Source organism: Erpetoichthys calabaricus, chromosome 18 (assembly GCF_900747795.2).
Source record: "Erpetoichthys calabaricus chromosome 18, fErpCal1.3, whole genome shotgun sequence".
NCBI lineage: Eukaryota > Metazoa > Chordata > Cladistia > Polypteriformes > Polypteridae > Erpetoichthys > Erpetoichthys calabaricus.
This window is the reverse complement of record NC_041411.2, coordinates 51652293-51676844: the sequence shown is the minus strand read 5'-3', so window position 1 is coordinate 51676844 and position 24552 is coordinate 51652293. Positions and strand designations below refer to the sequence as shown.

At 40.2% G+C, this 24552-nt stretch overlaps 1 protein-coding gene across 1 annotated transcript in view; it reads right to left on the bottom strand.

Moving 5' to 3' along the window:
- The window catches only part of shq1 (SHQ1, H/ACA ribonucleoprotein assembly factor), a 92463-nt gene that overhangs the window by 47806 nt on the left and 20105 nt on the right, over positions 1–24552 (bottom strand). Inside the window, 2 exon segments of the mRNA XM_051921546.1 lie at positions 6902–7014; positions 19754–19920. Coding sequence (XP_051777506.1) covers positions 6902–7014; positions 19754–19920 — 280 coding nt within the window.

The window sequence follows — 24552 nt, the reverse complement described above, 5'->3', positions numbered from 1 at the left end:
CGAGGACGAGGTGGTTTTGGAGCTCCTCCTGCTGACCACAATAAGAATCCTTTTTATTTCCTCTCCCTTTAATCCCAATGTTAATTCCTACTCTTGCTACGCCTCGTGGTGAAACTGGACATTTTCCGTCGGAGTGCCCTCACAGACAGCAACAGCCCCCCGCCTCCCCCATTCCACCTGTTTTTTCTGACACCCTGACCAAACAATACTGGCCATAGGAAAACGCACGGGACCTCCAGCCACTCTTTTCAACTACCTTTGCTCACACCATAATTCAGAGACTGATCCTTACTGACATTGTTCGTTGATGGCACTGAGACTATTTTCTTAATCGACATGGTGCCACTCGATCTACCCTCTCGCTGGCAAAGGTCCCTGCCTCGAACGAGACTGTTACCTGTGCTTACTGCTTCTGGACAACCTCACCTTCTCCAAGTATCAAAACCTCTTCAAGTCCAGTCTCGTCCTGGCGGACATACCTTACTGCATTGTTTTCTTTTAATCAGCTCTGGTCCAGTTAACCTTTTAGGAAGAGATCTCATGACAAAACTTTCTCTTTCTATTTCTATGACTGACAAAGGTTTTTTCTGTTCTACCCCCCAAGTTGTTGTGTCAAATTGCCCCTTACCCCCAAACCCTCTTTTGCAGCTTGGACTTTAAATATTTCCCCACACACCATTCTCCTCAAAGCCCTACACTCTTTTTCCCCCCTGTCTCTTTCCCAATTTACAGGCCCCTGACCATTTTAGACTGTACTGCCCAATACTTCCCTATAGAAGTAGACACCCCCTGGCTAGAATCTTTCCTTACTTCTGGTGCTCGCCCTGAAACCCTTCACATCTCCTGTGTTTTTATTTCATCCACAAAGGCAGCTGCTTCTGTTCATCTTACATGCTCACAACATATATTTTATCTTGGCGGCTCAGTGCCTCATATTTCCTTAGCTAAATCACGCACTGTTAAATGGGGGGAAATAGGACCATGGGTAGAACAATGCCTTAAAAGAACAGACTGGTTACAAGTTGCTCCAGGTATTTTTGATACTCCTGACCATTTAATAACTAAAGTGGTGCTTCAAACTGATTTTTTAGTACATCGCACTTTGTGCCGTCCTTCCTCTTTTGCTTGTTCATTGCAAACCACTTTCCCTTCTTGGCTCTCTATGCTCCCTGATTCACTATGGTCCCAGGGAAAGAATGATTATGGAAGGATAGCCCATTGTGAGCCTCTGGTGATCCACTGGAAATCCTCCTTCCGCCCGCACCGTGCCCAATATCCTCTGTCTCCCGAAGCAGAGGCTGGCATCTCCGCCGTACATTCCGATCTCGTCAAACGCGGTGCCATTATTCCAATTGAATACTCTCCAGTCAATTCCCCCATTCTACCTGTAAAAAAGGCTGACGGTTCATGGCGTTTCGTACAAGACTTGCGACTAGTAAATTCTGCCATCTTCCCTAGGGCCCCTATCGTCCCTAATCCTTCCACTATCCTCTCTACTATCCCTCCTTCTGCTCGGTACTTCTCCGTTATTGACCTAGCTAATGCTTTCTTTTCTATCCCTGTACACCCCGATTCTCAATTTTGGTTTGCTTTTACTTTCCAAAACCGCCATTGGACATGGACCGTCATGCCTCAGGGATACACTGAAGCCCCTTGTGTATATGGACAAGCTCTTGCCCAAAATTTAGAAGGCTTTTGGCCGGACAGAGGTAGTACATTGATACAGTATGTAGATGACATAATGCTATGTAGCGCTACGGAAGAAGATTGTGCAAAAGATACCCAGAAATTGTTGCTGTTTTTGGGGGACAATGGCCATAAAGTTTCTAAAGTTAAGCTGCAGCTAATCAAAACAACTGTAAAATATCTAGGTCATGACATTACGTGTGGAACAAGAGCTCTCTCTAGCGATCGCATTACAGCCATCCAAAATCTTCCTAGACCGGTCACAAAACAACAGGTTATGTCTGTTTTAGGTATTCTGGGCTACTGCAGACAGTGGGTTCTAAATTTTACTGAAAGAGCACAGCCGTTGCAACAATTGGCTAATACTCCTGGCATCCCCCTCTCTGGCCAGGTCCAATGGAATGAACAGGCTGAGAAGGCTCTCTGTGACTTAAAAACTGCTCTTCTATCTGCGCCCGTGCTTGGTTTGCCTGATCATTCTCGTCCATTCACTTTGTTCGTGGACGAAAGGCAGGGATTTATCAATGCAGTACTGATGCAACAACATGGAGATAAACAGAGGACCGGTGGCTTATTTTTCTAAAAAACTGGATCCAGTGGCCGCAGCACTTCCTCCGTGTCTTCATGCTGTGGCTGCAACAACAGAAGCTGTATTAGCAAGCACGGATGTAGTTCTCATGAGCCCCCTAACAGTTAAAGTGCCTCACGCTGTACATTCTATCCTAGTACAAGCCAAAACTTCACATCTCACTACTGCTAGGGCAATACACTATCAGAATGTACTCTGTATTTTGTCAAATGTTACAATTGAAAGATGCTCCACTTTAAATCCAGCCACTCTTCTCCCAATTAACAACGAAGGAGAACCACATAATTGCCATGATGAAATAGCAAAGGTTGTAAAACCTAGAGTAGATCTACAGGAAACACCTTTAGAAACTGGAGAAATGATTTTTGTGGATGGATGTTCCTTGCGATTAAAAAATGGAGCACCCTCAACCAGTTACGCAGTGGTCCAAGGGGACCGCCTGCTGGAAGCAATCGAATTTCATCAAGCTTGAGTGCACAAGCAGCTGAACTCGTAGCACTCACTCGAGCGTGTCAGCTGTCCAAAGGGAAGATCGTAACAATTTATACGGATTCCAGGTATGCTTTTGGAGTCTGCCATGATCATGGAGCCCTATGGAAACTAAGGGGATTTAAGACCAGTACTGGCAAACCCATCCAACATCAGAAATTGATCGAATCCCTTTTAGAAGCTATAACCAAACCATCGAAGCTAGCGATTGTTAAATGTCAAGCTCACACAGGAAAACAGGATCCTGTTAGCAAAGGAAATGAATTAGCTGACCACTTTGCTAAAGAGGCTGCATATAATAACACACCAATTTCTTTATTCCAACAGAGAAATGACCAGGACCCTGATCATCAAATTATTTCTTTACAGAGTGCAGCCACGGATATCGAAAGGAGAAAATGGTCCAAAGAAGGGTCCCTCTCTGATGGAGTCTGGACTCATAAACACACTAACAAACCTTTTCTCCCAAAAGCCTCTTTCCCAGGAATGGCAAAAATCGCCCATGGCCTCGATCACGCAGGTAGAGATGCCATGGTTCGAGATGTTGAAAAACATTGGGAAGCTGTAGGTTTCTCTACATATGCAGAGCAATTTTGCAGACGCTGTGCAATATGTCAAAAGTTTAATGTGGGAAAAGGTACCCAGGTAAGTCCCGCCGTTACCCCTAATCCAATGGGTCCGTTTGAACACCTCCAAATGGATTTCATTGAACTAACCCCGTCTAAAGGGTACCGATATTGCCTTGTGATTGTCGATGTGTTCTCCCGATGGGTAGAGGCTTTCCCTTCAAAACACAACGATGCCAAAACAGTAGCTAAAGCACTAATTAAAGAGATTATTCCAAGATGGGGTATCCCTCAAAAGTTACAAACAGATAATGGCACTCATTTTGTGAACTCCGTTATAAATGAATTAACCACCTGGCTCCAAATTAATGTGCACCATTATTGTAAATACCATCCCCAAAGCGGAGGCATCGTAGAACGATGCAATGGCACTTTAAAAGCTAAACTCGCAAAAATTTGTGAACAAACTAATTTAACATGGCCGGATGCACTACCCTTAGCTTTAATGGGACTAAGGGGACGGACACACCGACAACTGAGACTATCGCCGTTTGAGATTCTGACCGGACGTCCCATGCCCATTGGCATGGTTGTAGGAAATGTGAATTTGCATACTGTGGACAATGATCTTCTCTCTAGTCTTGCAGGTCTCCGAACCTCGTTGAAGGAAGTCCACCAGCAGGTTAATCAAGCCTGGAGGACTAGCCCACCTTCTAAGGATTTACCAATTCCCTTGGGCACCTGGATCCTGGTTCGAGATACTCGGAGGAAACACTGGCATCAGCCTAGGTGGAGAGGACCATTCCAAATTCTTCTATCCACACCACATGCCGTGAAAGTTGAAGGACTGCCTGCCTGGATCCACACATCGCATTGCAAGAAATGGCTATCTTAAAAATGTTGACTGGATTAATTACCTTTATTATAACCAACAACGTTTCCTTAACTTCACCAAAGACGCTATTGAAGGCATACATGAACAGCTTGACCGTACTTCTCTGATGACTTGGCAAAATCGTCTAGCCTTGGACATGTTACTTGCAGAAAAGGGAGGCGTCTGTGCTATGTTTGGCGATGCTTGTTGTACATATGTTCCTAATAATACCGCGCCAGATGGATCAATAACTCGTGCATTGGCAGGTCTCACTGCTCTCTCTAATGAACTTGCCACTAATTCTGGCATTACAAATCCCTGGGATCAGTGGTTTGCATCCTCCTTCGGATCCTGGGGACAATGGATAAGATCTGTTTTTATTTCTTTGGTTGTGGCATTTTGCCTCCTCCTCCTGGTTGGTTTTTGTATTATCCCTTTGTTTCGCTACATAATATCTAAGTACTTTACCGCCTCTATGGAAAGGGCATATATGCTACATGAGGAGCACATGTCTCGTATAGCTTCTTCCATTTTCTCCTCCCCATCCCCTTTCCCCCCCCTTCCCCTTCATCAACCATTTCAATTTAATTCTACTGCCCACATCATTTTGTTCAAAAAGGGAGGAGTGTAAAAACATAAAATGATGTAATTGAACAAAATGTATGTGTGTAAGTACAGAAAATAGGACAGAATGATCAAACTTGTTTGTGTTTTGCGTACGTGACAAAAAGCATATATACTTTCTGTAAGTTTTCTTTCAATGATGTGTGTGACAAGAAAATGTACCTTTAGGGTAAAGACTTTACCAATTGGAATAATACAAAATGAGTCAGGACGCTATTTTTATTGCTTACGTGGTCTACGATCAGGAGACTAGAAAAGCTATAAAAGAGCAAGGACATCTGCGCTCAAGGCAGATGAAGTGCGGTGTCCTAGGACTGTATTTCTCTGTCATTTTACCCTTGCCTGGTATGTATCAATAAAAGGTTTTTACTAATTTTAATTTTCTTCTCTGTCTTCAGTCACAAAAAGTGTCCACACACGTTAATGCCCTGTCAGTGGGAAATAGCTTTGGTTTTATATTTGATTTGATTGCATTAATGTTTAAGTTGAGATTTACAAGAAATATTTTAACTGCTACTATGTAAAGGGAATACTGCTGTTAAAAGCACCTTATTTGTTTAAAAGTATTTGCAAACCAAATATACGCAATACTTTTGAGTTCATTATTGAATTTTGCACATAACAATGTGATTGTTGTGATTGTCTGCAATTAGACAATCATGCGATTAATCACTGCCCAGCACTACTTTCGATACAAGTCTTTCGTTTTGAGAAGAGTGGAAAAGATCTTTTTATTTGATTTTAAGTGTGTGTCAGGAATATCATCAGACGAAGTGAAAATCAATAACCTAGGTTCACTGGATCATATTAAACTCAAAACTGTTACACAGAGCAAAGTCAAAAGATTCATAACTAATTTGATTTTCTCAAGCAATAAAAATTCTCATGACATTTTCCCTTTATTTGCATAGAGTCTGTACACCCATACAATCGTGAGTTGAAATTATTTAAGATGGCACTGTGATATCAAGTGCCACAAAGTGTATGATGATGATAATAATAATAATAATAATTGCATCATAATAACTAATAATGCAAAAAAGGTGCCAAACCTGATAAACAGTCACACAAAATAATATTTCCTGACCAATAAAATTTTAAATATCAGTGACAAGCTGCATCTCGCTGTAAACCTCATTTTTGAGAAGTGGGTCAATTGATGAACAATCCAAATGTATTCTATATGAGAATTATGGGGTTCACTGTGCTCTTTAGAACCTTCAGTGCTCCTGACATTTTGCAGCCTTTCTCATATCTATGATACACACATTGTCACCTGTCGAATGTTACATAGACAGTTTTTGTGCCTTTTCTAATCATGTCCAGTCAACTGAACTGTCCACAGGTGGACAACAAATACGGTGTAGAAACATTTCAATAATGATCAATAGAATGGGATGCACCTGAGGCAAATTTCAAGTGTCATAACAAAAGGTCTGAATACTTGTGTCATTCTGGAGTATTGAATGCTGTTTCTTCTCCTTCTCTCGGTTGCTCCCATTAGGGGTTGCCACAGTGGATCACCTTTTTCCATATCTTTCTGTCTTCTGTATCTTGTTCTGTTACACCCATCACCTGCATGTCCTCTCTCACCACATCCATAAACCTTCCCTTAGGCCTTCCTCTTTTCCTCTTGCCTTGCAGCTCTATTGTTAACATCCTTTTCCCAATATTCCCTGCATCTGTCCTCTGCACATGTCCAAAACAACACAATCTCGCCTCTCTGACTTTGTCTCCCAACTGTCCAACTTGAGCTGACCCTCTAATGTACTCATTTCTAATCCTATCCATCCTCGTCACACAACATAACAAAATGTTAAAAAATGAAGGGGTCTGAATACTTTCTGAAGGTACTGTATATCTTTCCACCTAGACATAATGAGCATGCCAAAAACAATCAGCACACAACAAGTAAATGTGTTTCATGTGGTCTACTGCACAGATGGCATTTGGAAAGGAATCAAATGCAAGGTTCTGGAGCTGGGAGTGTTAAACATTTTAACACCTTAATGCTAAAAGGATTAAATGAAATTACGAATTATGAAAGCCAAGTCAGTAAGGTAATGAACTTACAGATAATGATCTGGATCAAACTTGTTGTGTTCAGCTTCTAGACGGCCCTGTCTTCGCTCTGCTACAGATGTCCTATCAGGATTTTTCACATCAACTACATCACTCAATTCATCCTACAATAAAAAAATAATTTTAGTTTCAGCTAGGTTACAATGAGTCTAAAACAGACCGATAAACTGATTAAAGGTAAAGTTTCTAGAATTATCTTTCTAAAAACATTAAAAAGTAAATGGTTTTCATTATGAAGTGTATTTACCAATAAAGTTAAAATCTTATTATAGCATACATATATGTACAGTATTTCAAATCATACTGTATCATTACATAAATAATTCCTTACAACTCTTTGCTAGATAAAATTTTCAATGCAGACTTGAACTGAATGCAACTTGAGTGGCGCTAACTGATCCATTTGCAAAACAAAGGCAGTTATCAGAGTGCAACTGGTGTGGTGATAAGGACATTGGAGGTGCCTCATGTATGTAAAGAATAGTGTGGAATTTAAAGAGAATTAAATTTTGGCAGGGATGCTAGTGTTAACAGTTGATACAGAGGCCAACAAGCTTACTTAATAGCTTCTGAACACTGTCAGGCAGTTGATAGTATTGAGTCCACTACAACTCCTAAATCCTTCTTATAAGGTGTACTTTTGATTTCAGACCTCCCATCAGGTATTCAAATCTAACATTTTTACTTCTTATGTGTAACATGTTACATTTACTTACCGTATATACTAACGTATAAGTCGGGTCTTGAAACCCAAAAAAATCGAGCATAAAATTCAGACCCTGACTTATACGCCCGTTCAAAAAATGAGACACTTAATTTTTTTTTTAACTTCTTCTTGTCTCCACCAATCTCGCATCAGTTTCTCAGACGCATCGAATTTTATTGCAGCAGCGCAGTTACCAATTTCTTTCGCTACTTCAGCGACATTTAAAACCAGCTTCATATTTTATTCTGATCGAACGCTCCATTGTGGATAAGGGATGCTCTTACAATAAAGGTGTATGAGGGGTGTGAGATACAAAAAAACACAAATCAGTGCCAATGTTGCTTTGGAATAGTTTGGGTATTACTGTATGGCTATGTAAGCGCAATAGAGAGAAAGAGAGGTTAGGAGTACGCACTGATATAGCACATTGCCGCACCCACATAGAAAAAAAAGGCAGCGTTCTCCGTGGTTACTCTCTCAGGTGGGCGTTAGCATATCATAATCCCTTGTACCAATAGCGTGAGTTTTCCGCATTCAACTTATATGACCGACATTATAAAATACCAGAAATTATACTGTAAAATCGAGTATATACGGTATATTTAATTTCAAATCTGCTCAACCCTGCATGCTACCCAAGTCCCTCTGTAATTTTTTTTTTTTTTTTTTTTTTTTTTTACTTTTTTCAAGAGAAATAGGATTTTTTTTCTCATCAGATACTTACAGTATTTTAAACACATTAAACAGATTATACTTTATATGATTGAATGAGATTATTGTTCACATAAGACAGTAACTTAATGTTAATTTAATTAGTTAATGTAAATAGGGAAAGAGTTAATATTTAAGTAAAGTACAGCCTTTTGAACAGAAAAGTTTTTCAAAAATGTAACTATAATTGTTATAGCAACATACAAATGTAAGAAATGTCAAGAAGATCCTGGTCCGTAAATACTGAATTGTTGCTTTGTGGAAGCTCAGAGATTACAAAGGTGAAAAACTTTCCTCCAAAGGCACTGCATATAGATTTCTGTTTCTGTACTGATTGAAACACTCAGTTATATCAATTTCCGCTTGTCCATGAAAGAGAAAAGAACACACATGGACAATGTTATCTATTGCAAGAAAGTAATACATTCATAAAATAATTGTTAGAGCCAACCCTAGTTATTTAATGTTATATTCACATGTTTGTTAATTATAATGAAACATGAGTTTCTACATAGTTACATAGATAATGGAAAATTCTGGTTTATCTCCTATAACCCAGTATGTTAATGGAACATTATAAATATCCTACTGTATTTCCAATGCCACATTACAGACTGACAGACTAAAATCAGTTTGCAAAAGGAGAGGAATAGAGGCATATAGTTTTCTGAATTTGAATATAAACTTAAGCATATACATACACATTAATGTACACTCAATTATGCTATGCTGCTGATAAACTTAAAAGAAATAAAATTAAAATTTGACCCTTAAACAGAAATATCAAAAGCAAAACAATATTTTATTTTTGTTTGTGTATTATCATATTTTATCTTCATTTTTATGTGAAGTGTTTTGCTTGGAATTAAATAAACATTTTAGATCAGAATCAGAAGTCTTCCCAGAAATACCCTATGTTTCAACACACTCTGCTAATTACCAATAAGATTAATAGCAGGTTTACAATAAACACTAAAAGAAAAATAATAAGGAAATGTTTTTGAACAAATCATTTTCTCAATGAAAAAAACAGACCTATGTACAATTTTTTGTTTTTCATATTTCTTGAAATTACACTTTTTTCCACTGCTTTTGAAATTGTGCATATCTATAAACAACACCAATTTTAAAGAATTTATACTGTACAAATGACAGTGGAATTTATCTGAATGTGTCTTACCAATTTTAAAGGTGTTTTGCATGTATCACAACCATTTATTTTAATAGTATCAGATTGTGTATGATATAGGAATAATAACATAGGAAAGCATAAATAAATTCATAGGAGACCTCAAAATTAAACTTCCAAATTTCATTGAGCGTGGACAAAAGGGTTTATGTACCCTAGTGGGATTATGAATCACAAATGCATTCACAGTAAAAGCTCTGCTTAATTTTGTGCATTTTTTCAGCAAACTAATTGAATAACTAAAATAAGTATTTAGAAAGTGTTATGTTTTCAGTTCTTCTATTTCTCAGTTAATACTGCTGCAGATAAAACAGCACAAGAGAGGTGAGTTGGGGATCTAAATTAATTGCAGAAAGCAGCATTCAGATCATCAGTTTCTCTTTTTTCCAAAATGCCATTGAAATAGTGACCAATAGTCAGCAAACACCACAAGCTAACACAGTACAGTAAGCAACTACATAAGTAAAATAATAAATATTTGCAGTTGTGCAGCACAAAAGTAAACCTTTAGTATTCCTTTCAAGAAGGCAATGCTCAAATTATTATTGTGCCTCACATCTGATTAGTTTATGGATATAAATGCTTATAAATTCACAGGTTTAGACTTTGTGTTTGGAAACAAAATGATCTTGGAAGAGGGTCTAATGTTTTACATCATATTTAGTTTCAATTAAACTGGAGAAATTCATACTGTACATTGTCTTAATTCACATATCTGAATTGCTGTGTGAAGTTTGCATGTTTTTCCTGTGGTTCTTGATTAAAGAGTTTACCTTCATAATTAGGATCAATGTACAATATTCTCTTGAGTTATTGACTTTACATTACTTGTTATGTACATACTTGTACTGTAGTTTTAAATATACTGGCATCCTACATTAGAAGTTGTTTAGCATAACCCGTTAGAACATGTGCAAATGCAATATCACAAGGAATGAATAATGTGAGGCAGCAATAATGTTGCTCTCAATACCATTGTATGGCCATCTCTTATTCAAGGTCTTTGCATCAATATATTTTTATACTTATACTCTTAAGTACAAATGAGCTTGTTTATTGTGTTGCAGGATTTTAACCCTTATCCAAAATCCTTGGGGACAGATACATTTTGAAATTAAAACTGTATTAGAATTCAACAAATGCTCAATCTAGTAGTAGTTTTGTATGGGTACAGTCATGGGTATATCATGCAAGTATTCTACGGGTTTACAAATAGGTATGGCCCCAGAGCCCAGCAGGATCTGTAAAAGAGATGCTTACATCCAAGCAAACAATTTTAAGTCTGAGGGAAGAAAAGTTACAAAATATACAATTTGGCATTAATGGCTGAATCTTCAGAGAATAAATATTTGTATTCTGTACCTTTCAGAATGATGGAATTACTGATAAAGTACAGGTCCATAGTCCCGTAAGTTTTCATTTTATGAGAACCAAGGAATTAAACTCGGTTCCCAAAGTGACTTGACTTGTATTTTACACTATTTATAAAATACAAGTGAAACCTTGGAGTTAATGACCATGTCATTTACTAATTTGCCTTGTTCATTCTCTCATTCTGCTATATCAGGTATTTTAATAATTTGTGTTTTCATTTGCAGGGAACATCATCATAATGTTTTGGTGACCAGAGCAAGTACCACTTTTCAGTCCTTTAATGCTTCTTTTTTTTTCTTACAGATATTTTACTGAAACAACTTTACATTAAGCACAATAGGGGAAGTGGCACATAACTGTTTTTGATTCCTGTGTTATTAAAGTCTCATTGTTGTTAAGAACTAGGAAAATAAAAGAAAAAAACACAAGTGCATCTGTTTAAATAGTGAAAGTAGCGATTAAGGGTTCTAAATCTTAACAAGTGAGTAAAAAAAAAAAAAAATTCTGACAAAAATCATGGTCTAATAAACCAGAAGTGCCAATAGAGATTCTGGGTCTCATTAAAGAAAATCATATTGCCTGTGTCACACCCAATCGAAAATGAACAAGAACTGCAGTTAAATAATAGCTATATTAAGAGTAGGAACAGACTTCAAATTTAGAAATACTTTTAGAAAAGCTTTACAGCATATATCTACAGATAATGCAGTGATACCCTGCTATACAAAATCCAAGCAGGCTAAAGAAAATTAGCGAAACAGAAACAAATCATCTTTAATAGAAGGCCTTGAAGTTTGTTAAGTTAATTTTCTCAATATTCAATGATTTAAAAACAATCTAGATTATCACTTTTCAGCATTAACAGGTTCTTACTGGAAACATGTATTTTAGTAATTTTACAAAGAAAATTTTCTTTAATATGATTTCAGAAGAACATCACATTCAAAAGTCAATTGAGCACATTTTTAATGCTATTTGTGTACTTTTCATTAGTTTCTTTATTTCCCTAGCTGATTTTTTGTTTTAGAGCAGTGGTTCCCAAACTCAGTCCTGGGGACCCACTTTGGCTGCAGGTTTTTGTTCCAACCAGATTCACAATCGGTGATAATAATCGATAACAGCTGATCTCATTTAATTAGCTGGTCTTTTTTATTCTTCTCTTATTCTGCATTCAGAAAAACAACAGTATGGTTTTTAAATTTATAAGACACTAGGGGATTCCCCCCGTTTGCTTCGCTCGTCAGCCACTTCGAGTCTCTGCTGCTCGCGTTGCGAAGAGGGGGGCAGAACTCACCCCAAGGAGATGCGGTCACTCCTCCAAAACCCCCTTTTAAACAGTGATGCAATGGGAAACAAATAGTTGTTTTTTTTTACCTCCTTTTTGCTCGATCAGCTGCTGGCTTGCTGCTGCCGTGCCACGTGATCTGCATCTCGCTCTGCGCTTCAAACTTTGAAAAGCCTGTACAGCAGCTGTCCTACTCTTTGTCTTTTATTTCTGGCCCCGGGTGTGGTTAAATCTCTTGGCACAAATTCTCATCTCGCGGGACGAGAGTTCTTGATATTTAAAATGGAATAAGAATCTGAAAATCTAACAACATCACATTAAAGTTTGATAAATTCTGAAAAGAATGATATAAAACATATACCGTATTTTTTGCACCATAAGACGCACCTGACCATTAGACGCACCTAGGTTTAGAGGATGAAAACAAGAAAAAAAATATTTTGAACCAAATGGTGCACTAATATGTTTAATAAAATATAGCAGAATAATATTTCAACCATGCAAATTCAACAGCGGTATTAAGAAACATCATCACTGTCATTAACAAATAAGGAGAGACTTTAAGTTTCAAGCACTCTTCTAGTTTTATGGAAACCCCAAGAACTCCTCATCACTAGTGTCAGAATTTAATAAGCTCAGTTGCTCACAATCACTTTGCAGCATCACGTACCTATCATCACGCGACATAACCTGTCCAAAGTCACCAGGGGACAAAGCACGTTTGGACCAATGCTCCCTGAACTTATATCGCCAGTCTAGTCCCATCTATATTTGTAATGCCACAAAGCCCTTCATCTCATGTTTTGTTGTGGGTTTCCAGTTTGAAAAATGAGAATGCGGTGCAAGCACAGCCCTCGATTCAAAAAATTGCTCTGCATACCTGTTTGTCTCGTTTGACAGTAGCTGAAAGGCAGCTTCAGGAAAGAACAGCCTGAAGTAGTCCAGCGGCTGGTAATCTGTGGAGTCCAGAGTCCGACTCAGTGATAATGCGCAAAACAATCTCTGCTTTTTTTTTTTCTGCACTCGCTTCGCTCCCTCATGAGATGTAGGTGCCATCTTGCTTTTGTTTACATTTCGCAACTCACGCACACGCAAGGATTAGATGCCGAGTCAATGAGTCTAACATTCCTCCAAGCACAGAGGGAATGCCTGTAACGTAACAGTGAGTTTTGTCGCCCTCTACCCCTGGATGTCTACTTTTGTCAGGTAATACACATCATGGTCTGTGACGCAATATTCGCTCCATAAGACGCACAGACATTTCCAACCTTCTTTTGGGGAAAAAAAAGTGCGTCTTATGGTGCGAAAAATACGGTATACAGTATGTAGGATTTAAAATAAGCCAGATTTAAAGTGTGACAAAAAAACGTCACCGTTACACTTTTAGGCTTAGGATTTTATATTATATGAGTAGATTTAGAAATATTTCTACTTTTTTCTAAAGCTATAAATGCTTAACTCTCTTTTGTTGTTTTCCTATTATTTTCTCCTTTTCCTGTGTGGTTTGCTCCCTTCATTTAACCCTAATAGTGACAATTAACAAGTATAGCAGACACCAAGGATGATGAAAGCTGCAATAACGTCAGTGTCAGACACTTTAATTAGTAAATAATTATTTTCTAATAATTAAATAATTAATGAATATAATCAATTATCCATCCATCCATCCATTTTTCAACCCGCTGAATCCGAACACAGGGTCACGGGGGTCCGCTGGAGCCAATCCCAGCCAACACAGGGCACAAGGCAGGAACCAATCCCGGGCAGGGTGCCAACCCACCGCAGGACACACACAAACACACCCACACACCAAGCACACACTAGGGGCAATTTAGAATTGCCAATCCACCTAACCTGCATGTCTTTGGACTGTGGGAGGAAACCGGAGCGCCCGGAGGAAACCCACACAGACACGGGGAGAACATGCAAACTCCATGCAGAGAGGACCCGGGAAGTGAACCCAGGTCCCCAGGTCTCCCAACTGCGAGGCAGCAGCGCTACCCACTGCACCACCGTGCCGCCCTATAATCAATTAAATAACCAAAATACTTGGAGAAGCAGAATGAAAATTAAATTGAAAATAATGTTAACAACTTAAAAAAACTACTGTCACAGATGACTGCGGTCATTACCTGGCCGGGATGCCTGGAGGGACCGGAAAGAGACATTAATAGCTTCCGGGGCACAAGGGGGCCGCCGCCCTGGATAAAAAGAGGACCATGGGAAAGGGACAAAGAGGATTTAATCCATTGGGAACCGTGGCCACCGCCAGGGGGCGCTTTAAGCCTCAGGAGACAAGGATGTGATTACTTCCGCCACACTTGGCAAGATGGCGGAGGGATCGGCCAGGGACGCCCGGAGTGCTTCCGGTTCAAAGGGCAGCATTTCCGCCACACCAGGAAGTGCTGCCGGATGGACGTCATCAGCCACCTGGAGCACATCCGGGCAGGAATAAAAGGGGCCGCCTCCTTACAGTCAGAGGGCCAGAGTCGGGAGTGGGAGTAGGACGAAGCTCCCTGGAGGAGGATAGAGGCGGCAAAGGACTGAGATATTGGGGTGATTATTGCTTTGTGCTTTGTGGGTAGTGGTGGAATTGTTTATTTAATGTTTAATAAACGTGTGTGTTTTATAAAGGAGTGGTTTCTGACTGGTGGTGTCCGGGCAGCTATCACACTACATATTCCCCATATAACTGGTTATTACATTTTTATAAAAATCTACCAAACTTAGTTTGAAATTTCTACATTGACTTCAAAACACAGAAACTGGGAAATAATGACTCCCTTAATTTGCACAGTAGTCCAATGAAAAACGGAATATGGTTGGAACAAAAACCTGCAGCCACAGAAGGTCCCCAGGACCAAGTTTGGGAACCACTGTTTTAGAGAACTCAACAAGGCCATTACACTGTGATATAATTATAAGACCAGCATGAAATATGAAGAAAAAAGTGGTGGAAAGTAAGAAATTACATTTACTTTTTTTTACTGTGCTCGAGTAGATTATGCAAGTAATTGTACTATTTAACGTATTTTAAATGCAATTATTTTTACTCTTTAAAAGGTATATTTATTTAGTAACAATCCAGCTTTGTTACATTTTTATGGCAGGTTGTTACAAAGTATAATTGATTGACTATGTTTAAAACACAAAGTCCACAATGGTGAATTAAAATAAAGAGTTCATGCAAAGTATTGAAATAAAAAACCTCAGAATGTAACAGTGTAATGATGTACGTGCTATGGAAGTTCCCACCTTAAACCCAATTTGCAGTGATGTCTTGTTTCTACTGCACGTGGAGACATCTGAGCAATGGAAGATACAGTGGCATGTTCTTGGTGTAGTGGTAGCAGTGAAATTCTTCATTTGAAAAAAAAAAAAAAAAGACAGTACTATATATCACTAGTGACATTGAGAAAGCTGATCTGTATCAAAGAAAATAAGACAAAACGGTTTCACAATGTGGTGTAAACTGTACCTCAAAAACTGTGGAGTTATATTCATATGGGTATTGTTCGTCAAATTTACAGTCACACATGGAAGTAAGTTTACTTTAAGACTTGCAGAATGCTTAAAATACAGTATAAATGAAAAAAAAAAGATAGTTAATGGTATTGAAAAATACTACAGTAAATGTCTGTTAACATCCTATTGTTGCAAATGAAGGCATGACAAGTGGCATTATTTTTAAAAACATGTTCCCCTTCAGTACATAATACATACAGTATGTGAACTGCATTAAGCATATACATCATTTCTTAAATGCATGTAGAGAGAGCTTTGGTAAGTTTAAAATAATTAACTGTAATTATTTGTCAACATTGGATATTTGAGGATATTTACTAATTTAGTATACATTTCTTAAAGTAATCAAATTGTACTTTTGCTTGAGTAAATTTTTCTCAGCCTGCTTTTTTACTTTTATTTGTGTAGTTTCCAGGTAAATATGAAAGATATAGTTACTTTTACTTAAATATTTTTGTCTATGTAGCAATGCTTTTACTTGGGTCAATTTTTAATACATTTTCCACCTATAATCAGGAAACAAAGTTCATTTGTTTTTTTTTTTACATTTTGTGCACAACTACTTTTAGCATATTTTTGCATTTTTTGCTGACTCTATGGTGTTTTGTGCCCTTTATGAGTCAGTTTGCTAAGTCCAGGGGCCTCATGCATAATGCTGTGTGTAGAATTCACACTAAAACATGGCGTACGGACAAAAGCGGAAACGTGCGTACGCACAAAAAAATCCAGATGCATAACTCTGTGCTTACGCCAACTTCCACATTCTTCTTCTACATAAATCCTGGTCTACATGAAATATAACGCTCGTGCACACACCTGCCTCCCCTCCCAGACTCCTCCCAGAATTATGCCTCTTTGAATATGCAAATCAATACAACTAGCCCCTTATGTTTTGCATTCTGTGAAAAGACAATGGCAAAAGTACGTGGGGGGGCCAGAAGAATTTCAGCGAATACAAGGTAAAGGCAAGGGAAAAAGTACTATTTGTTGGTTTAAACAGTGATATAATCAACAAAAGGAAGTTGATCGAGTGTCAGAGTGGTGGAGAAACTCAAAAGTTCAAGTTCGGAAAGTTGCAAAGTGCCTGAAATAAATAAGAAATGGTCAGATATCAAAGTTGCCGTGAAAAGGTGAGTCGTAGCCCACCATCTGAGTGTCACATGGAAGCGTATTAGGGTACAGAGAAAAGAAAAACAAAACAGGGACACAGTTGAAAAAAATGTCCAAATGTCAACTTTAAAAATTTCCACTTTAATCACGTAGTTTTGTTTTGTGATTAAAGTAGAACATCATAAAGTTCATCTTAAAATCATTTAATTTACTAGTTTCTCAAGTCCCATCGTAACTAAAGTAGCACGTTAAATGGTTTTCATAATGTATATGTTCTTCTATGTGCACTGTGTGTGTGAATAACTACATGCTTCTTAAATGAGCTTTCTCTTCCGCTGACAGCACACAGAATACATTACATCCATGACATTACAGATGTATACTTGATATCATTTTCATGATGATAGGAATTAAAGCATGTTATTAAACATGGGAACACGGTGGCACAGTGATAATGACGAGCTGGCGCCCTGTCCAGAGATTGTTCCTGCCTCCCGCAAGATGCTTGGTGCACCGTGTGTGACCTTCGAAAAATAATTTATTGCAGCAGTACTGTCTCTCTCAAACATACTAACCCCCAATTCCTGTCCTTCCTTTTCTTTCTCCAAGTAACCAATTGCCACATAATCAGCTCTGTAATAGATGCCAAGCCATCTGTAAGCTTAGAACGCAGATTCTTCAAAACTTTTATGGAACATTGTAACATCTTCATAGTACATGTTTAATTATTCCATCCATCTATCCATCTAGGGTTGCGCCAGTCCCAGGAAGCATACAGAGCGAGGCAGGAACAATCCCTGAACGGGGCGCCAGCTCGTCGCTACTGCTGTCCACTGTGTCCTCACATGTTTAATTATTAACAATATACATTATTTTAATTAAGTTTAAAACTTTTCTGTATAATGTAATAAACACGCTTTACTGCATTTCATCTTAAAAATGATATCAAGAGCTCCAAGAAGATAGTGCTTGGAAATCTAAATCAACTCAGAAGTCAGTCGTCATCATATGTAAATACGAGCTTTATAAAATGGCTCAGGTTGTGCAATATTATAACTGTAGAGCAAGTTTACAGTGAGGTGATTGTACTTATAAGTACAAACAGTTCTACCAGGAACACTTGACTGATTGAGTGCGTTTAGAGCTCTTGGGATGCAACTGCTTCTGAACGATGAGGTCCCTATAGGAAAAGCGCTGAAGCGTTTGTCATACTGTAATACACTGTGTGCATGGCTCAGACAGCGTGAGCTAGATGCTGTATCCCGATAATCCTCTTTCCGATCATCTGCTGTAGAGCTGTGATTTCACACACAGATACATGGGGTTAAATACTCAGTGACAACACTAAAGCAGCTATACTATTTGGAATAGTTTGGCCTATCTGTGCACCATTATATGGTTACAGGTTGATTACAATCAGACGCCTTAAACTAATAAACGATATGCGGTTAATTTCAGTGTATTTGATAAAGCCGCATCAGGGATGTGAATCTAAAAAATAAAGGGAAACCACACAGGAACAGTAGCACTGCTTTGACGCTGGGTGCCGCCAGTTTGCAAAACCGAGCAGAGAACTTGTGTACACCAGGGATAGAGCTAGCGTGAAAATGTGAGTGGCTTTACGCCAAGTTTACTTTCTATAGATCACGATGCGAGTGTGGAAACGGGCATACGCAACATTTTTGTGCATACGTACCATTTACACGAGGCCCCAGGTGTGCAAAGCACATCCAAGTGGAGTTACCTCATCTTCAATTTCACAAAATTTTCCCAGGTTATATTTAACAACCTCTTAGGTATATTAACACCATGTTACATCTCTTTGACATTTTAAAAACATTGGAAACTTATGACATTTTATTTGTTATTTATGTGCAAGGTTTCAGGGCGTTTGGTATGAAATTTAAATATTAAAGGAGTACTTTGTTTACATATGAAGTACATATGAAAGGATGTATTGTTTTACTGATAGAAACACATTTAGTGTTTTGTTTTTTACATTTGCCTCACAACATTATAAACACACAAATAATTTGAAATGCTTACTCATGAAATATTAGTCAACCTACAGTATAGCTTTAAACTTGGCAGGTGAAGTTCTGAAAGATTAATTAGAAGAGTTCCATTTACTAGATAAAGATGCTTTGCCTTAAATGTTTTAGGAAGTCAAGCGGCTTTATTGTCACACCATACATACATAGTATTGCAGCATACAATGGCACGAAATGGATGAAGCATTTGGAGCATTTTTCATATACCTGTATTATGTTAGAATATTGGAAAACAAAACGTATGTACTTTTTCCTGTGGTATAAATTCATGCCTGATTCTGATTCATGCCTGTGGGGTCTTTGTTTATCTCAAACAGAGTTTTAATATGACCAGTATGCCCAATCTAACTTAGATGTTTAGGAAATTAAAACACAAATACATATGACGCAGGGAAAGGGTGACATTGTCTGATGTTGTATTGGGGAAAAGGGAAACATGCATTTTGGTGGGGATTTGAAGTTTGAACTTTGGGACTCACAAACATGCAGACACTGCTTCAGCAAATGGAAGGGTATGTTTACAAAAAGTTAGGACAGAGCATGTAAAATGTTCTTAATATTGCAATGAGCAAAATTGTATATATTTTATTTATTTGCACCAACATACTGAATAATTAAGTAATTATATAATAATTTTTAGTCAAAAAAAACACTTTTCAGGAAAAGAAACTTTCAGATTTACATGAGAGCTTTGCTGGTCATATTAAAAGCTCTATTTTCACACTGTCTGGAATCGGATTTTGTGTGACATTTTCACAAAGTAATCATAATCGCAAATATCAATTCATTTACTTGTTTTTAAATATAATGAAAAGCAACATTGCATGCACTCAGCATCATGGTTTACTCAATATTTCACACAGTTTACATTAATATGAAAATAAAAACAGACCTGAAGTCGAGTGAAAACTCCAGTTCTCTTATTTCCAAATCCATACTTGCAAAGGCAATTCAGTTCCTCACTTGCTATCTCTTTGTAAGGTGTCTGCTGTATCAGCCAATCAAATTCCACATTGTCATCATCACTACCACCTTCACCTTCCATTGTGAACGTTTCTGCTAATAACATAATGAAAAATTGATAAAGTTGCTATTTACTGTAAGTGGAAGAAACACATTTAACATTTTAGAAAAACACAGTACAAGTGTGTAAAAAGGTGAGAGTTTGGAGGAAAATCATATATATGAACCATACATTATGTCTCAGTGGGTATTACTTCAATATTTTGTTATACAAAGACATGTGAATGTTGTTTTCATAGTGGCATTTCACAGAGAAATACAGGTAATAAAAATGCTCCCAACTCACTTTTTTCTAAACTTAACACTTGTTAAGAAGTCAAACGCTTCCTTACACCAGTGCTTCTAAACCTTTGCGGTCTTGCACCCCAGTTTTGCCTTTTTAAATTTATTGATGCCCCACTAGCAGCAATTGCAAACCACCATCCATCCTCTTCCGCTTATCCGAGGTCGGGTCGCGGGGGCAGCAGCTTGAGCAGAGATGCCCAGACTTCCCTCTCCCCAGCCACTTCTTCTAGCTCTTCCGGGAGAATCCCAAGGCGTTCCCAGGCCAGTCGAGAGACATAGTCCCTCCAGCGTGTCCTGGGTCTTCCCCGGGGCCTCCTCCAGGTTAGACGTGCCCAGAACACCTCATCAGGGAGGCGTCCAGGAGGCATCCTGAACAGATGCCCGAGCCACCTCATCTGACTCCTCTCGATGCGGAGGAGCAGCGGCTCTACTCTGAGCCCCTCCCGGATGACTGAGCTTCTCATCCTATCTTTAAGGGAGAGCCCAGACACCCTGTGGAGGAAACTCATTTCAGCCGCTTGTATTCGTGATCTCGTTCTTTTGGTCACTACCCATAGCTCATGACCATAGGTGAGGGTAGGAACATAGATCGACTGATAAATTGAGAACTTTGCCTTGCGGCTCAGCTCCTTTTTCACCACGACAGACCGATAGAGAGCCCGCATTACTGCGGATGCCGCGCCGATCCGCCTGTTGATCTCACGCTCCATTCTTCCCTCACTCGTGAACAAGACCCCGAGATACTTGAACTCCTCCACTTGGGGCAGGATCTTGCTCCCAACCCTGAGAGGGCACTCCACCCTTTTCCGGCTGAGGACCATGGTCTCGGATTTGGAGGTGCTGATTCCCATTCCAGCCGCTTCACACTCGGCTGTGAACCGGTCCAGAGAGAGCTGAAAATCACGGCCTGATGAAGCAAACAGGACAACATTATCTGCAAAAAGCAGTGACCCAATCCTGAGTCCAACAAACCGGACATCCTCAACGCCCTTGCTGCACCTAGAAATTCTGTCCATAAAAGTTATGAACAGAATCGGTGACAAAGGGCAGCCCTGGCGGAGTCCAACTCTCACTGGAAACGGTTTTGACTTACTGCCGGCAATGCGGACCAAGCTCTGGCACCAATCGTACAGGGACCGAACAGCCCTTATCAGGGGGTCCGGTACCCCATACTCTCGGAGTACCCCCCACAGGACTCCCTGAGGGACACGGTTGAATGCCTTTTCCAAGTCCACAAAACACATGTAGACTGGTTGGGCAAACTCCCATGCACCCTCCAGGACCCTGCTAAGGGTGTAGAGCTGGTCCACTGTTCTGCGACCAGGATGAAAACCACACTGTTCCTCCTGAATCCGAGGCTCGACTATCCGATGGACCCTCCTCTCCAGGACCCCCAAATAGACTTTTCCAGGGAGGCTGAGGAGTGTGATCCCTCTGTAGTTGGAACACATCCTCCGGTCCCCTTTCTTAAAGAGGGGGACCACCACCCCGGTCTGCCAATCCAGAGGCACTGTCCCTGATGTCCATGCGATGTTGCAGAGGCGTGTCAACCAAGACAGTCCTACAACATCCAGAGCCCTGAGGAACTCCAGCGTATCTCATCCACCCCTGGGGCCCTGCCACCAAGGAGTTTTTTGACCACCTCGGTGACCTCAGTCCCAGAGATGGGGGAGCCCACCTCTGAGTCCCCAGGCTCTGCTTCCTCATTGGAAGGCATGTTAGTGGGATTGAGGAGGTCTTCGAAGTACTCCCCCCACCGACCCACAACGTTCCGAGTCGAGGTCAGCAGCGCACCATCCCCACCATATACAGTGTTGACACTGCACTGCTTCCCCTTCCTGAGACGCCAGATGGTGGACCAGAATCTCCTCGAAGCCGTCCGAAGTCGTTCTCCATGGCCTCCCCAAACTCCTCCCACGCCCGAGTTTTTGCCTCAGCAACCACCAAAGCCGCATTCCGCTTGGCCTGCCAGTACCTATCAGCTGCCTCCAGAGTCCCACAGGACAAAAGGATCCTGTAGGACTCCTTCAGCTTGACGGCATCCCTCACCGCCAGTGTCCACCAACGGGTTCGGGGATTGCCACCATGACAGGCACCCACCACCTTACGGCCACAGCTCCGGTCAGCTGCCTCAACAATAGAGGCATGGAACATGGCCCATTCGGACTCAATGTCCCCCACCGGGATGTGGTCGAAGTTCTGCCGGAGGTGGGAGTTGAAGCTACTTCTGACAGGGGGCTCTGCCAGACGTTCCCAGCAGACCCTCACAACATGTTTGGGCCTACCAGGCCTGACCGGGAAGAGGGGCTGGACTGCAAACCACCCCCTTGGTAAAACAAGCTCACATAGAAACGGGGAAATGTATCACTGCCAATCACTTAGGTGACCTACCACAAGCCACTCACAAACCAATGATGGCAACCTACGACCCACTGGCGGTGGGATCCAGTGGTTGAGAAACACTGCTTTCCTCTGAGCCGGCATGTAACCAGATTGACATGGAGATTGGTTTGTTTTACTCTGTATTGGCAGTTAATGTATGCATACCGGTGTCCCAAACCAGATCCAAAGAGCCTCGACTGCAATGATCGGTACACTTTGTGTCCAGGATATGGCCAATTTGATGGAAAACAAAGTAATTAAATGACAGGAAAAACAAGTCAAATACTCTGCTCAGATTCCAGTGAGGCAACACAAACTCTAATACTTGAAGTTGTATTTCAGCAACTTAATTATGCTATTAAAAAGGAATTATTAATTTTGTTAGTTGTGGATGAATTATCGGAAATCACATATAATGCACAATTGATTGTCTTTGTTAGATTCTATGCTGATAAAAAAGCAGAGTTTTTTTGAGAATGTCTTGTGTCTGAAAACCCTTCATGGCCAAAAAAGAGGGGAAGACCTTTATGAAGCAATATTGCAGAGGCTGAGTGAGAGTAAGATTGACCTGAAGCATGTGATGTCAACAGCTACTGAATAAATGCCATCCATGACAGGAAAAGAGCTTGAAAGGATCATCACCTTGATATGATATCCCATCACTTTATAATCTTCAAGGCAGTTTTGTGTATCAGTCTGGGAGAAATGTACTCAGATGTTATGACAATGGTGATAAAATGTCTTAGTTATTTGAAAGCATCAACTACACTGCAGCATATTTTACTGAGCACACTCCTGCCACAAGTTAGTGCAACATTTGATGATTTACTTCTCCACAATAATATTAGGTCACTCAGCAGAGGCAGGGTATTGGAAATACTGCAGGTATTTAAACAAGGTTTATAGAAAGGCATACTTTACTTCCCAAAACATCTGGTGCAGACAAAAGGAAAAATCACCACCAGAATTATACAATGTGGGTTCTTGCTCCATGCTCCTCTCTCTCTTTTGGGAGCTCTTGAACCCAACACCGTCAGTAATGTAACCGGATGAGCTGGATAATGAAGACACCAAAACAAAGCAAGGGAACGGTGGAAAGTGCAAACAGTGCTTTTATTAAAAAACAAAACCAAAACAAGTGTACAAATAAAGTGTAGTGCTCCAAAACTTCATTAAATAAATAGTCCATTAAAACCTGGGTGAAACAGTGGAGGTTAAAGTCCAATAAATAGTTCCATTAAAAGCAAGGGTAAAACAATAGCTGGAAGCAATCTTAAAAACAAGACCCGGTGCCTTCTTCTGCTGGCGGCTCCCCTGCTTCTCCCATCCGGGCTATGCGCCAGGGGAGTCGCCCTAACTGCAGCTGACCTTCTCTACGTTTTGTTGCCTTCCATTCTCTGGCTCCGTACGGCACCACTACCCAGACCGAGACTTGAATTCCACCAATGGCCAGGGCACTCACTCTAGGGTTCTAATCCCAAATCTCTGACTCCCACTGCCTTCCGTAGCCTTTTGCGGCGAACCAACCACCTTCTGGTCACTCCTGCTCCTCTCAAATGCTCAGCAGGAGTGACCAATCAAACTGCCCCGGGTGCCAGCCAAACACCCCGCTAGGGCTCACTTCTCCCAGCTGCCTGTCCTTCTCATAGCGATCCGGCTCTCGCTCACTCATGCATGCTCGCACTGGCTTCCAGCTTCACTTTCTGTCTTCTTTAACCTCCGTTCTTTTCTGTTGATCTTTTTTCTCTCCCCTCTGCACCCACGCTCCTACTATATATCCTACAGGTGTGTCGATTAGAAGCTCCCGGCATCAATTACGAATGCTGACGGTTCCTCACCTGTGCACATAAGCGAGGAAACGCCCACAGCACGTCATGTCCGAGAACCACACCGGCCACGCTACCATGCCCACTCCATAAGCCGCCATTATTTATTTAAAACTGGTCTTTTATTCTGAGCCGCGGACCCGCTATTTCACACTAACTGAAAAATTCAAAACTC